Genomic DNA, 16,695 nt, shown 5'->3' with positions numbered 1-16,695 from the left:
GAGAGAGAGAGAGAGGTGCGGGGAGGCGGGGCTGGCTGGTCATGGTTTTTCAGCACCGCGGACAGCTCCCGTCTCCTGTCTCTGAACTGCAGAGAAGCGTCGCTGAAACACAACTGGATGGATAGAAGAAAATAACCCGATAGATGAACCTCCAGTTCACACCGTCATCGCACTGAATCTTCTTTTTGTCTCTTCTTCTTCTTCTTCTTCTTCTTCTTCTTCTTCTTCTTCTTCTTCTTCTTCTTCTTCTTCTTCTTCTTCTTCTGCCCAATGGTTGAGTTGTCTCGTTTTTTCGGCCTGACTGTGGAGTCCATCTGCGTTTAACTGCATTGCCTCTGCGTTCTTCGGTCTGTTTCCCGTCCTTCTCTTCCTGTTACTGGCAACCACAACGCTGTAAAAGTGCTTTTTGGAGGAGGGGTGGGTGGGGGGTGGGGAGGAGGAGGAGGAGGTGGCGTGGAGCGGCTCGACCTGCTCGAAGTTCATTTGATCTGTCCTCTTCTGTCTGATCCGTCTAAACGTCGCTACTCGGCTCCGTGGTTATGTTGAGCTGCGGGATTTCTCTCCAAGCCCCGGGAGTGGACGTTACTTTAGGATGCAGAGGGAAGATGAAGTTGAGTAGTTTCTGCTCCGTCGGTGCATACTCAGATATGAGATAGGCGACCTGCATCTGCAACGTTTAGCAGTGATCTCAGATCAGAGTGGCTCAGGCGAATTCCTTTTTTTTTTTTTGTGGACAACAGCCAGAGAACAAGATGAGGTGCCTCTATGACTTTTTAAATTGCACGTAATAGAGAGAACCTTCTACCTGCTGCTGCTGCTGCTGCTGCTGCTGCTGCTGCAGGGAGCGACGTTTTCTTTCTCCAGCTGACCCAAACGAGTTAAGAATTTGCATCAGAGAGGAGAGACCGTGAACTCTGGGAAAACAAAGAAAACGCCTTTCTCCCCGCGCCTTATATACAGAAGCACGGTAGAAAATGAAGAAGTTTCGGAAGGTATTGGACGGCTTAACCACCTCCTCTCCGGGAGGGACTCTCGGATCCCCATCGTGCGGCAGCGCGGCCGGGACTCCCACATCGGCGCCAACTCACAAGGAAATCGACGTCCAGGAGACGCTGGTGTCGGAAAACTTTCAGCTGTGTAAGGTGGGTAGAAAACGAGCCTTTTCTGTTTTAGGACACCAAACCCCCGACTGACGACTGATGTCCACATGTGTTAGACTAAAACAATGCAACACCTTGGATTCTGGTTTCCCCAAATTCTGACTCACGTGTGTGATGCTTGTGAACAAAATGACGTCTGGCGCCGATGTAGGTTTACATAAAGTGGAGAGGGACCGTAAAAGTTGGATCTGGAATGCGTTCATCTGCTGCCAGATTTGGTAGCCTGCTGTTCTGTTTTTGTTGACAGTTCAGCACCACGGGCAGCTCCTCGCATTCAATTTTGGACAAAACAGCAGAGAAAGAGCGAGAGAAAGGGAGACGAGCTGGTTCTTCTTAGCTTTAGTGGCTTCTTGTTTGAGCCCCTTAACGGCCAATATTTACCTATTGTTCATCTACATAAGGTTTATCCCCCGCGGACACGTGTACACGGCAGGCAGAAGATGACACACGTGTGCAGTTTTAGGTGCCACCAGCTGCCACAAGTATGTGCTGTATAGCAGGAGCACATGCGCCCCGACACCAGCATGCCGTTTAGGCTGCAGTAGCCTGCACACATGTGATATAAACAAACCAAAGGCAGTCGATGAATAGTTGCATCAGCAAGCAGGCATCGAATGGTGTAGGAGCGATGACATAACTGGTGTCCCTCCCTTGCATGAAAAAAAGTGCACTGCAAGCCAGTGGAGGGACCCTGCAGTAGATGTCCTAGCTGATGTGCTTTTCACCGAGAAGGAGGGAGAACGAGGGATTGATGGGTGGTGGTGGTGGGGGGTGGGTATTTATAGCCGCCTCTGCCGCCCATTGCAGCCCTTTTTCTGGATGAATTTTAGAGCTGACTGCAGTGATTATTCCTCACCCTTAAAGAAACAGGGTGGATTTTGGATACATACAACTGTGAATAATTCATTGAGAACCCAGGAGAAACTGGGTTGTTTACGAGGCAATATTATTATTGGGCAGACTGACACTAGTGGAGGGAGAGTTTTTTTCATGGAGCTTCTGGAAGAGGAGGAGGAAGAGGAGGGAGGTTGATTCACAAGCTGAACAGAATGCTGCAGAGCACCCTTGGCAGGCAGGCAGGCAGGCAGGCAGGCAGGCAGGCAGACAGGGAGGAGAAAGTGCTGGAAAAGGACAGCATGATTCCCATGAGTCCCATGCAGGAAGCTGCTCCTCCCTCAGTGAGTGCCTTAATACATGGTTGTATTTTAAAGACACTGAGTTAACAGATACCCTAAACATATCAGTGTGCAAATATGCCCTGCATTACGACATTTCTTCTCAGGGTTTTAATTTGAGTCTGTGCGGCAGGTGCAGGTTGTCTGTATTTCTGGTGTGTGTGTGTGTGTGTGTGTGTGTGTGTGTGTGTGTGTGTGTGTGTGTGTGTGTGTGTGTGTGTTTGAAAGGGAGTGAGAGACAGGCACAGAGGGAGAGGGAGGAAAAAGGCACCTGCATGTTATGTTTGTCAATGTATTTTCCTGGTGCAAATAGGGTTCAAGGTGGGACAAAGAACTATTGAGCCAAAGTATTGCCATCACATTATCTATTATCCTTTGCTAAAAACATATTTTTAGAGCCATAATCTCTGTGACAACCTTGTGCTTGATAATAACGCTCACCTTAGCTTTAAAGATACAAACTATGACACTATCTTAAAGTAAACATTGAATAAAATCAGTATTTTGATCAATGTGTGGAAAGAAGTCAGCCGTATGGTCTCTCTCACCATCTACTTTCTGATGTTATGCAGAGCATAATGGGGGATGTAGACATGCACACATATCTTAAGAACCATCTAATGTCTCCTGTGACTTTTCCCTCTTTCATTAAGGAATGAAATATGTAAACTGGTTAGTTCACTTCCCAGTCATGTTCAAAGGAAATATATGGCAATGTTGAATTGTTGGATAGGCCCAAATCTGGTCAGTAGTCAACAATGAATAATAACAGGAAAAGCATTTTTATTTGTATTTCATATGAACACAGAAGAGACCAATTCAATGCAATCACCTCCATTTTCCATTTCCAAGTATTGCCCCAACTATTTCTAGATTGGATCTTTCCTTTTATAACAGGGGTATAAATCTGTGAGCTTTGCAGTGTGTGTGGGAGGCTTTGGCATATTGGCTTACTTCTCAAAGTTAGTCATGACTCCTGTCCTCACTGTGCCGTGTGGGAAGATGCAACAACTCATTTTGTTTGGATTCTACAGCATTTTGATGTGCTTGTAGTGAATAGTGCTGTAGTGTAGCACACAGTAGCAGAGGTGCTGAAACAAGGTTACTGAAGGAGTAAAGGAGGGAAACGGGAGGCACCCAGGTGGCTGAAAGTATTGGTACATTTCAGTCTACAGCTAAATGAATTCATTTTGTGTTAGAGAGAAAGTGGTAGAAACAGACTAAAAAGAGAAGAAGAGTCGGTTGTTTCTGTGTCTGTGTCTGTTACCTTTGTGACCAAACACTATAGCTTTCTCACCAACCCTATTATTTCTGTCTAGATTAATATCAATTTGCGTGAAAACAAAGAAAAAGTATTATAATGCAAGTGTTGATTTGGCATTATGATGTAATGGAGCTAAAGAGGAGGACAGAAGAAATGATGGTTGAGGCCAAACAGATTCTATGTATTTCCTGGTTTGCATTTCTCAAAACACCTTGACAGCTTTCAGGCTTATGGAATAAAGACAGCCCTTTTCGGTTAGGTTTCATTGACAACCAACTTGTCAATTCCCATGCCAATTCATGTGTTGAGTTATTTTAAACCCAACAAAACAGAAGTGGTTCCAACACAAAACTCTTCCAACATTCATGTCCCAAAAAAGTAAAACATGAATAGGTTAACTAGAATACAAACAGCACTTTCCCTCTGGCTAAAACTACAGTACAGCTCCCCAAACAAGCGGAGCCCAAAAACAGGAAAATGCTCTAACTCAGAAATAGTCTAGCAAAACTGCAGAGTTACCACAAGATTGTGAACTATGTTGAGCTTGTGTGACTGCAATTTCTGTATGGAAAACCTGCAGACACAATATGTGCTTGAACATGTTGTCTGGAGACAAAAAATAAAACCTACAGTGTGCAGCAGGTATGGAGGTGAAAATACTCTGACAGTGAGGGAGGTCCACTGTCCAGACAGGAAGGCCACAAATGTGCAAATAAAGGCTCAGAACAAAAGTTGCATGCACAAAGTTGTCTCGGAAAACTGGTCAAGCCTTGTACTGAGGTGGTCTAATTCAGTGAAGGCTATTGTGGGTTGTCCTACTGAGTGACCAACCACTGGAAAGCATTGCACAATCCTAATCTCTAGTGCCACATGCTGATGACAGGATCAGGATTTGGCATAAACAGCTTAAATCTTGGATCCGTTCTGTCTTGTGGCTAATTAACGCTAATCCTTAATGGTAATTGGTGAATGGAGTTGCATCTTAATAGCATATTTCTTTTCTTCCTACCAGTCTGCAATACATGTCAACATTCACACACATTCATACACCACCGATGGCAGAGGCTGCCATGCAAGGTTGTCATCTGGCAATCAGGCACTAAATGAATGTGCATTCACAGCCTGGTACCACAGTCTTTGGGAGCAATTTTGGGTCTCAGTGTCAAGGACACTTGGACTGGAAGTGCCTACAATCAATCTGCCAATTTTCCATTTGTGGACAACCCAGCCTCTGAGCCGCAGTTCTTTCTTTGTTTTTACTCAGCCTCCGAGTTCAAAGTCATTTTCATTCAGGTTTTTCTGTTCAATCTTTTCACTGCAAGGTCCTCCTGTGGCAAAGACAGGTTATACAATGTGAAAATTAGGGACGCATTCAAGAGAGCATACAATTATACTGCCTATAAAATTAAATTAAAAAAACAATAAACAATAATACAGCAAGTTTGCAATGCAAAATTCTAACATTTGATTTTCAGCTCTTTTTTGAGGATTTCAAAATAAATACTGATATGCTTAAAGCTGTTATAATTTATATATTTTTTCGTCAGCAACTTGCCTGTGAAAGGTGTCACTTATGAGTATCAACCTAGTCTGCAATTCATTTTAGCATTTATTTTTAAAGGGTCATAGTTTTGTCATTCAAGCCACAACTTTACTGATTTATTTCATTCAGGCAGCTGTTTTCAGCAACAAAAAAAACAAAAAAACATTGTACACTACCTGCTCAACACCAACTGTCAAACAGATGTACAAACTACCTGGTGAACACTATGAAGCATTTAGCAGCTTAAGAGCCACACATTTCCCCAATGAAGCTAAGACCAAAACAGCGCTCACCTGTAGTGAATACTGGGATTACATTAATCAGGTGTACATAAACACAACTCTAAATGAATGGTTAAGTGTCCCTGTACCTGCCAAATGTTTAAGGCAACGTTTTGCTGAGAAGCATACTATATAAACACTGAAGTCAATGTTGTGCTCACAGGTTGTTCTTGCTGCCGCTGAGTGGACAACATAAAAATAAAATAAAGTAGTGTGCCCTATAAATTGTCCAATAACAAAATCACCTCTATGACACAGTGTCAACAACATATTTCAAATATAAGCTTCGCAAAAGTAATAAGGCTATTGCACTGAATTACAAAAAAAGAACTTGAAGAAAGAAGCTTTTCACAGTTGGAAAACCACTTGACTGCTTTACGCTAATCATTTCCAGCGTCTTTCATAGAATTCTTAACCTCATTTTACTTCATTCATATTGCATGAGCCTTACTTTTTTTTTTACCCCATCACCTCTCTAAAGTGGCGTAGCAACTATAGAATTTGAATCAATGAAAAGTGCTGGTTTCCATATTCAATAAGTTCTAGTTGCAGCAGTGAAAACCATGGTTCTAATCCCTTAAGAGAATTTTCGGAATATACTCTTCGTCACAGAGGAATGTAAGCGGATGTGAAAAAATATGATTTGTAAATGTTGCCTTAGGCTGACAGAGAAGCACATACTTAATGCATCTTTGATTTGTGACTTATATTGATGCAGAAATAGTACAAACTATGCTAGGATCCTTTAACAATTTACTGTATGACTGGATCTTTTTAGCATTGTTACAGACACAAAACTGTTACATGGCCACTCTAACCTTGCAAAAGTACTGAAGCTACGAAAGCTCTGTACCAACACTTTCTGCAGATAAACCATTTTCTAAATGCAAAGTCAAAGGCAACAGAACATAGCGCATGAGTGTTACAGTATTTCAGGAGAAAAATGCTCCTCAGTGTCGAAATCAAACACTTTGTACGTTCAAACATCCCGAATAGATTTTGCGTTGCTATAACAATCACATCACACGACTTTCACCTTTGCTTCTTTGAGAGAATAATCATTATTTCCATGACCAGGGTCACTTGTCAGAAAAACATTAAAGATGTTGTTTTATTAGTGGTCTCAAGTCTCTGCAGCTGCATCGTATGTCTGAACTCAGTTTGGGTATATTATATATATACAGTATATTTAGATCTGTTGTAGCTTGCTAGAAAGGGTGCACTACTGAGACACTCCCCACTCCCCCCCCCCCCCCTTTCTAATCTCCTTTTAAATGGTTCATTTCAAAGGGGGATTCTTGATTACCCATAACACTAGAACACTCACACTTCAAATTAGATTGTATTGAAGAAAAAAAGAAGAAAAACAATAGGATATTAAGATAATCAGAATGATTCAGAACAACTCATTTTACAGAAGAATTGAAATGCTTTGTTCCACATTTTGCAGCCCTTCAGGAACACAAATGGACATTTTAATAAGACTAATGGCCTGAAAAATGCATGTTAATTTATATTCTTTTGTCTCTAAGAGTCCAGATCAACTTTTTACAAGGATTTGAGCTATGATAGCAATGTAAATCAGCTAAAAGCACCACTGTGCCAAAGTACTACCCATAGACTTATGAAGTTGCTATAGTCACGTCATCCATTGGTTTGTAGACTACGATTTTATGTCTCAAGGTTGGCATTTTGGCTGTTTGCCACTTAGAACCAGAACTGTTTGTTTATCCTATTGTATTGTACGTTTTCATATTTCTATTTTCATTATGTTTGATACTATTGCACTGCGTTCATTTTCAAACAAACAAAAGCCAAATTCTGATTCTGATTCTGTCTCTGATTCTGACTCTGATTCTGACTCTGATTCTGACTCTGTCTCTGATTCTGACTCTGATTCTGACTCTGATTCTGACTCTGATTCTGATTCTGTCTCTGATTCTGACTCTGATTCTGACTCTGATTCTGACTCTGATTCTGATTCTGTCTCTGATTCTGACTCTGATTCTGACTCTGATTCTGATTCTGTCTCTGAATCTGATTCTGACCCTGATTCGGATTCTGACTCTGATTCTGACTCTGTTTCTGAATCTGATTCTCATTCCATTCAATGTTAGCTTGTTAGATAGTTTGTCTTGTTATAATAATCTATTTTGTAGTAAAGTAAATGTATTTGGTTGTAGGAGGAACTCATTTGCTACCTACATGATGAGTTATTTCCACTAACACTTCCAGCACTTCTTATATACAGTATGTATTCAGTGTATTGATCCTGGAGACTTGTTATTCACTGTGCTGATAATTCACACATTTGCTCCTCAGTAGCAAACAATGGTTGTGAATAAATGCTGAAATCATCTGCAGTATGTTAAACCATTTGCAGAATGATTTTAGCGGAATTGTTCAGTTGGTCCAGTGTAAACATTTCGCTGAAGAATAAATAATGTTGTCAATCTCATGGTTTAAGCCCAGAGGTTAGGGGTGTGCCATCCCTCCATCACTTTCCTGACTGTATGATAGGACTTGTAAAGATTACATCACCTCACTCCCTCAAAAGCGACCCCACAAGTTATCATTGGTGTGATGACTCAGTGGGTTGACTTCCAGCTAGTCTCACATTACCATGTGTCAACTCCCTGTCAGAATCCACAGTGTGGGATCAATTAAGGAGGAGTTGATGTCAGGCTGACAAGAAAAGATGCTGAAAAAGGAAACAGAGTGGAAAGATGTTCAGTAAACTGTATAAAGTGACACAGAAAAAAGGGGTTTCCAAGAAGTACAGTGGGTGTCTATTTGTGTGTCTATGTGTGTGTGTGTGTGTGTGTGTGTGTGTGTGTGTGTGTGTGTGTGTGTGTGTGTGTGTATTTTATGCTTTTCTATTTTGCAAACTTTTGTCTGTGTGGCATAAGTAAGGAACGTTATTAAAGTTAAATCATAGTTATCGACGCGTTCAAAAGAGCAGCAGTAGAGGCAGCTGAGACAGAATCTGTATGCTGTGATGGTGCTGTAAAAACATAACAAAACCGCAGAAACATGACACAGAAACACGGTCAATTTTCTGTCTGTGACATTGTGTGCCTAAGAAAGAGACATAGCTCTTTGGTTTTGTCCATTCTGTCGAGGTGACAGCAGACTGCCTGCCTCACCTCATGCTGTGCAAATATAATGGAGTGAGCTTTTCAAACAGCCCTTCATTCCACTCAATTGGATATCACCTAACTCCCATTAAGTCTGTTTTCCTTTTGCACGAATAATCAATCGCTGCCATAATTCCTCTTTTGTGTGATACGTGGCTCCTTGTGAGAAAAAAATTATTATTATTATTTCTTACAAAAAAAGTGTTTTATTCATTCATGTGTTTCAGTGGCTGCATCAATGTTCTGAGGAGAAAGGAGGTTGTTGAAGTCAGTCATCTAAAATCCACTGTTTTATGATTCGCCAGTACACAATCTTTGTTGTGACCCACAACACAGATGTTATGACAAATCCTAAAATGCAATAAATGTGTAAAATTACAGAGATGTTCTGCAAATAATCTCTAAGTAAAACCCGCCATGTTGTTCCTGCATCCTTTAACCTGTCCATCATGTGGCTACTTGCAGAGAAAAATCTATTTCAGTGAAGCACAACATTTCACACACTTATTGCATTTGACTGTTTATATGTCTGACAGTCTGTATATTGTCTGTATATGAGCAAAAACAAACAATGTTTAAGTGCATGACCAAGACTACGTATTTAAAACTGTATTATGGAAAACAGTTGGAACTGCAGCGCTGCAAAGCTTTAACCCAACATAGAGTTTCTCCCCTGCCTCTCTGAGTGGTTAGTGGATTCTCTGCTCTTAAGTGCTGCTCTCAAGCACTTGACAAACCTCATCTACTTGATGTCTCTCTAGAAGTATCTACAAGGTGTATGCAGAAGCCTTAGTTTAGGGGTTTTGTTGTTGTTTTTTGTTGTTGTTCTATAATAGAAACATGACTTGTTTGTCCTTTTCGAAATTTTCTGGTGAAAAGTTCAGAGAAGCTTCCTGACAACAGGGCATGCATTAGTGTTAGAAAGAGACTCAGGGACGGATCCATCTGGTAAAACTAGCGTGCAAGCTAATCACTCAAGCTAACCACATTAGCTCACAGCCGGTTACAAATTACAATCTAAAACATTTAAAAATGTACTTGCGTAAAAAAAGAAAAACAGGCACCTATTTAAAAAATCTGCCTTGCAAGAATTATAGCTTGTTCACGGTGCTCATGAGGGGGCAGTGACATGTTACATTACAATGTCGTGGGCAGGAACACGTGACCATTTTGTCTATGAAGCCTAAGGCATGATGCGTATGCCATGTCTGATTCACTGATACGTCTGCTGTTGTGGCTAAGAGACCACACGTACAGTACATCCGCACATGGCTGGTTTCTGACCTCATGTCTGCATGAAAGCACGACATGCAGCCCCAGCGTACAACCACAACAATCACCTCTTCCACACCCTCCAAACAGAGAAAAGTGCTTTGCCCTTGCGTAATATGTGTGGTTATGTAATTGTAATCATCCTGCTAAAAAGAAGAAAAAAACAATGATACAGTATTTTAATGCAATATAAATGCACAAAAGCTGCACATACATATACACATACATATAAGTGTCTCTCCCCCTGGCTACACACTGTGTAGTCTGCAACTGTCATACAAATAAGCCCACTACAGTCAGCAGGGAGGGAGGCTCATTCATTGGTTTTCATACTTCAGAGCCATCACACTGCATTCTCACCCTGTTCACATTCATGTGCTGTTCTGTGTGTGCAGCAAGCGCAAGGAGGAAGTGCTTATAAGACCTGCATCAGCCTCAGTGATGAATGGAAGTCCTCTATTTGCACATTCTGCCATGTTAGTTCTCGGTGCTCTTCAAGCTATTTAATGGGCAAACAGGTATTTTTTTTACTTCCTGTGCCTGAGAAAAAGCTTTAAAACTGCTATAATTAATATTTTCATGTCAGATGACTAATGATTTTATTCATATAATGAACCAAGCGATAATTATCACCTGACACTGTTGTTCCACTCATCCCATTTCCATTCACAGCTTTCGTCAGCGTTGATTTCAGCAGCAATTCAGCAGCAATTTTTTTAAATCTCTGACAAAACCCACTGAACACTACCTGCCAAGCATCAAACAGAAAAGGTTTGTGACTAGCTTTTGAACATAGCAGAGAGCAACATATTTCCCTCAGGGGATAGAGGAGACCAAAACAGAGCTAAAAGGAGAAACGATATCGGAGATCACCAGAAACACAACGCCATGCTAATGTTGCTCCTCGTCTGTCAGATGTATAACGGGTAATTATTTCCTAATGTGTATAATCAACTTATTCAAGTAATAATATGTTAGTCAAAACATACCAACAATCTCTTAATGCAGGTTTAAATACATATTAATCTACTGTTTAGCCCATGTCACCATGCAGATCTCCCAGTAGCTGTTTTAGTGATTTGGTTTTAAATAAATGTCAAAATGCTTAAATCTGATTAAAAGCAGCAACTTGATATCTAAATTGGGTATGGGAGCTGTTTCAACTTAATTCCAGTAACTATATGTTATGTTCGCCGATTCCATGATAAAACATCTTCAAAAGACAGTTGTTGTAAGGAGGCTTTAGAAGACACATTTATTTATTGTTTTCATTTTTACTCTTACAGGTTTGGACATTGCAAATATTAATATAAATTTGCTAAAAAATGAGAAAATTGCCCTTCACCCTGAGGTTGACTATCTAAAAACATTATAGAAAATTGGTTATAAAATACAGGCAAGATCGTATCTGATAATAAATGAACATTATCCTGCTGTGTTGTGTAACTACTGTGTGTTTCAACTCGTTTCACACATTCAGAAACCCCTGATCTCCCCTTCCACTCCTCCCCCAAACGTCTTCGCTCTTACCCACGTTCTGGTTTGCCTCTTCTGTTTTTTTGGGCCGCTCCATAGATCAAAGGAATTTATAAAGCAACCTCAAAATATCTCCCTTCAGACACTGGTGAGGGAAGCCTCGTGTATCTCTATTTGTTTGATGGGCGCTCTGACTTTGTAACGTCTCTATAAATTGGAGTGTGTGTGACGGGAATACTCTGCACCATGTCTCTCATCCTGGTGTGTAGCCTGAGGGGACAGGTGCTATAACATCTGGGTGATGTAGAGACACAATTTGTATGCACACTGGCAACATTAATCACAAACAAAGGCAGCTTAATACATGTATTGTAATATAATATTATACATGCAGTTCATGGATAACAGTATCTTACAAAACAGATGACGCTTATAAAAGGTGTGTTTAACCTGAAGTTATATGTTTATAGAGGAGGATACAAACTTAGCTCCATGCTTTTTAGTGGGTCCCCAGTTAAGAGTGCCATTTATATCATGTGTCAAATTTTTTATGCAATAATAAATACTGTTTTTGCATTTCTATCTAATTAAACTTGAATGAGAGGCTGTAATTCCCATGTTTGTTGGGCTACTTGTGAACTTATAGAAAAAACAACAACATTGAAGCACAGAAAAATATATTCCAAGTAGAACATTGAATTGCTTATTGAAAGCCGTTACATACAACATGGTGTGGATTAGTTCACCTGCTCCAACACCACTTACTGCGGTGTATGGACAGAAGTGCAGAGTGCTTCAACCAACAGGACAGTTTTCTATACTCTTTGTGATTCAGGGTTGAATTGCCCTTGTGGATTTACATACAGTATTGTCAAGGCAATGCTGAAACATTCCCATTTGATTACCGGTCACATGTGGGTCGTACGCTAGTCATCGAGACTAATCTTTTGTGACACGTACGGGTCTATAAACTCAAGCTCAATATTTTAACGTCAGTTCAATCTTGTCCATTTGTCCAAGTTTGTTTTCAATTATATTGTAGTTTTAAAATAGAAAACAGAAATATTCTGGATTGCTGAACATTGCTTTTACAAAAATAAATATATGCTTGTATTGAGATTAAATTAGGATTCTTCAATAAAGATATGTGATCATGGCTCAAGGATCAAAAAGTGAGATGGACGCCATAAATTTAGGCCGTGAATCTGCCATACCCACCTAACCTTTTGGGAGGATTTAAAATGGGTTATATTATTGCTAGATTGTGCTAAACATAATGAGTTGACTATTTCTATGAGGCCAGGCGTAATATCTCTCATTCTAAACCAACCCAAGGTCTTCTATATCTTGCTAATTGGAAACCTCTAAACTTGCGTAATTCTGACTAAAAATGACTTACTGCACTATGCTACAAGACTAAAATTATGTTGAGAAAAAAATGTTAACGGAGTTGGGTTTTATGAATGGTTTTAAACATTTTAAATTAATCAGAATTATTTAGTGGTTGATCATTGATCATTTGTACGGATTGTATAGCCCTCTGAGGCAAATTTGTGGTTTGTAATTTTGTGATATACAAAATAAATTTAATTGAGTGGAATTTAATCTTGTTTTTCAACACTGTTGAACACTCCTTTATTTTGGAGGCTTTACAATATTTTGGGCTGGATGTGAACTCTGCACATAAAGATTGTGTATCATTAGCACACAGCACTTATAGGGTGCCCTATTTCCCTGTTTTTCTTTTTAATTGCTACTAAACCTTTACTGTGATTTGTTCATTATCAGTTGCCTGGGAGGAGATATCAAGATAGGTGACGATATTCCCTCCATTAGCCAGCTGGCTGATGATATCTGTTTGTTCGATCAATACGAGTTTCAAGTATACCCATTATTGTTGATACCTTGAACATCTATCCACTTGCATCTGTCCTTCAGATAAATGTGAATTTATGATTGTATGAGATTCTGGTAACCGTTCAGTGGTTGATGAAAAGAATGAAAAGAAAGACTCTCTCAAAATATTTTACCAACAGTTGAAAAGTCCAAATCAAATGTTCAACCCCCATGTTTAGAGTTGTGTTTTACTCGCTAAAATGGAAGGTCTATTGGTGTATCCAGCTTTATCTGCATGTTTTGAGTATGTAAAGAGGAACACTCTTCATAGTAAGTTAGGTATCTAAGATTAACTGGCTGAAACATTGTTTAGTTCATAATAATTCCTTTGTGTTTGACCAGAGTGGTGGATTAAGGCTCCTGCTTTCCTGTCATTTTAAGTACAGGTTGAACTTATATTGTCACTAACCCGTTGTTCCTAATATTAGTCTCCAATAAAGTTAAAGAAATTAATATTAAATATTCACACAAATGCTATGCATGCAATTAATTCAGACAGAATTTGAGACCCAATGTTTCCCCATTTATGTTCCTTCTGCAAAAAGAAGGTTGAGTTTTTTCTCATTAATTTTAATGCTGCACTCATTCCAGCGCAGACTAATCTCCTTATTGATGGAGTAAACTCATAAACTATCGATCCATATTACATAAAGCATGGCGTCATTTTTGAATGTGGAGTCGAACAACAATGAAGCTGAAAACTTCATAAAAACGCTGTGTCAAAGGGGAAACATCACATTCTCAAGGCCAGACTTCTGTGCGTGCGTGTGTGTGCGCGCGTGGGGGTATTACGGCTCGCGCGTGAACCCTGTGAACCGGCCAGAAAACGCGAGAGCCCAGAAGGAGATGCACCTTTCGTAATCAGGTAATTACGAGATCCTGATCTCGTAATTACCTGATTACGAAAGGTGCCATACTGGCCACTGTATGGCATGTATGTGTACAGGCGTCTGTATGCATGTATGTGTACAGGCGTCTTCTTAGACGGTTCCGTTGATTTGGCTACTCCTTGGGGGTCGCTCCTTAGGTGCCGCACAGTTCTTTGAGTCACTGTAGCATCCCCGGCAGAATTATAGTCTGGAGTCTTTAAGTGATGGTTCGTAAAGGTTTATTGAAGTCACCGTAAGAACTATGGAGAAAAACGGAAATAGCAGTTGGTTAGCTTAAGCTCTGACACAGACAAAAAACGTAACAATCTAAAACAATATTTTCTCAAAAAATTAACTTGAACAGGTGCAAACCTTGTGCCGATATCAGCCAGGTGCTAAACTAATACATCCGTAACCTTTTTATCACTGTTTTCCGTTGTTATGGCAACTTTTCCTTTCTGCCCGTTTCTTACTAACAACTTCCGTTTTTTGTACCTTCAAAATAAGAGCGCAACCGGAAATCCACCGACTGCAGTAACAAAACGGACTAAAATAAAGGACAAAAAAAGGAACAAACTATAACAATACTTTAAACTCTCAGAGGTCCGTTACAGTCACTACCAAACCAAATTGGATGCATTTCAAATGCATGAATTTGTATCCATGAAGCATCCTGTGTTGGTTCAACTGCTCCTGCAGAAACAGAGCAACATCCAGCACGTCAGACTGGGCTTTCCGCCTGAACAATCCTAACGCCTTGAGATGCCTGCGCAGTGTTGACATACTCAATTTAATACCATCCTCATTTTTTAGAAACATCAGTATTTCCCAGTGTCTCAAACCGAGAAGGTAATAATAGCAGATTAACTGCCATAGCGCCATCATTGCCACTGAGAGAGGATTTACAGACGTTTCCTTTTTCTTTATCTTTTCTCGTAATTACGAGATCAGGATGTCGTAATTAAGAGATCAGGATCTCGTAATTACGAGAAAAGATCTCGTAATTACGAGATCAGGATGTCGTAATTACGAGAAAAGGGGTCTATTTTTTTATCCAGTGAATGCAATGCGCTTCCGTAATATTTGGTGCTACAGAGAGAAGAGAAAGTGTCTCTCAACGCCTTCACTAACAGATGTGGCCTGAATAGTAAAATTAGCTAAATGTCTGTTAGCAGCCGAGAGCTAGCTAGTGTCAAAGTTAGCTTTAAAAACAAAAGTGTCCCCTCCCAGAAGCCGTTTGAAGTCAAGCACCTAGCTTAGCTTAGTTAGCCAAAGGACCGACGAGCTGTGATGAATTTAAACGCCAAAGGTTAGTGAACATAACGTTATAGGAAGCTTGCTTTCAGATGTGTGGTGGTTTTCAGCCAATATCCAACTTGCTGAAAAGCTAACGTTAGCTTAACGCTACCAATAGCATGTTACAGCACTTTGAACAGATGAACACACATGCTGTTAATTACAAAATCGCAATTACGTTTGGGATATGAATTAAATGTCCACTGTCCCTCTGACTTCAGTTCAGTGTGGCTGTGGTACTTTCTTAAATATTTTCCAAGCGACAACATTTAACTTCTAGCTAAGACTATGGCCTCCCATTTACAGTAAGGTTAGCTACATGTCTCTCCGTTTCCATTTCCTGTAACATACATGCTGTTTTCACTATGCATTATTCACCACTGGCAGTGCTCCATGCTTCAAACTGCACATCACAAGGGCCCCCTCTTCATCCATGCCTACATTTATTCATGCCTTTTCTTGTTGTATAGATGAATGTGTCCAAGCACCATCAAGGTCAAGCTGCAGAGTCTGATCAGTGCATTACTCCTGTTTCGCAACTCAACAGCATCTACTGAGGTCCTGTGGTGTGCAGTACTGAGGGGCCGGTGCAGTGAATCAATCTGAAGAGCTACAGACATACAGTGTGAGGATATAATATAATAACATGCATTATTCTTTTTTGCACTGGTCAAGTACAGACACAGCTCTCGGAAAGCATGTCAGATAGACTACAACCAAGTGGTGTTGGCTGTAGATCCTCACAATTATTGCTAATTAGTTCTAGCTAATATAATGGTACACTGACCACCTTAGTCTTTTTTTTTTATTGACAAAAGCAATGATTAGCGCTGCATGAAGATGTGAAGCCTGGCCTAACATCATTACATCACAACAACATTAGTCTTTGCTAATAAGGAAGTATGAGGAAAAAATAAAGATTTGTTAGTCTTAGTTTAGCTATTATTTTTCACATTCATACACTCACACTTTCAAAATTGCACACGCTGTAGAGAGCTGGTACTCAATACCATATGGAACCAGTAAATGTGAATTATTTCATGATGATGAATAAGATGCATCACAAGTGTTAGATAAGTATGAGCTTTTGTACCCTAAATGTTGTTGGCAATTACTATAATCCCATCAAATTGTAATATTTTTTTCATATTTCACTGTGTCAATCCGTGCTTGGAGATAGAGCTGCTCAATGCACAATTTGCAGGCAGTGAGAGACATGTTTGCTGGTTGCTATTTATAGAACTAGGGGTCTAGACCAGCTCTGCAGTTGAACACTGTGTAGAGAGAGAGAGAGAGAGAGAGAGAGAGAGAGAGAGAAAGAGAGAG

The 16,695-nt window shown here is 40.1% G+C and overlaps 1 protein-coding gene across 1 annotated transcript in view; it reads left to right on the top strand.

Annotated features, from left to right (window-relative positions):
- Positions 1–974: 974 nt before the first annotated feature.
- Positions 975–16,695, top strand: part of stxbp5l (syntaxin binding protein 5L) — a gene marked incomplete at both ends in the record, with an annotated part of 138,423 nt that continues 122,702 nt past the window's right edge. Inside the window, one exon of the mRNA XM_079231421.1 lies at positions 975–1,142. Coding sequence (XP_079087547.1) covers positions 975–1,142 — 168 coding nt within the window. The remainder of the gene's footprint in view (positions 1,143–16,695) is intronic.

The sequence above is a fragment of the Taurulus bubalis genome (assembly GCF_910589615.1).
Source record: "Taurulus bubalis genome assembly, chromosome: 15".
Taxonomy (NCBI): domain Eukaryota; kingdom Metazoa; phylum Chordata; class Actinopteri; order Perciformes; family Cottidae; genus Taurulus; species Taurulus bubalis.
The sequence above is the reverse complement of the archived record's forward strand: the minus strand, read 5'-3'. Positions and strand labels throughout refer to the sequence as shown.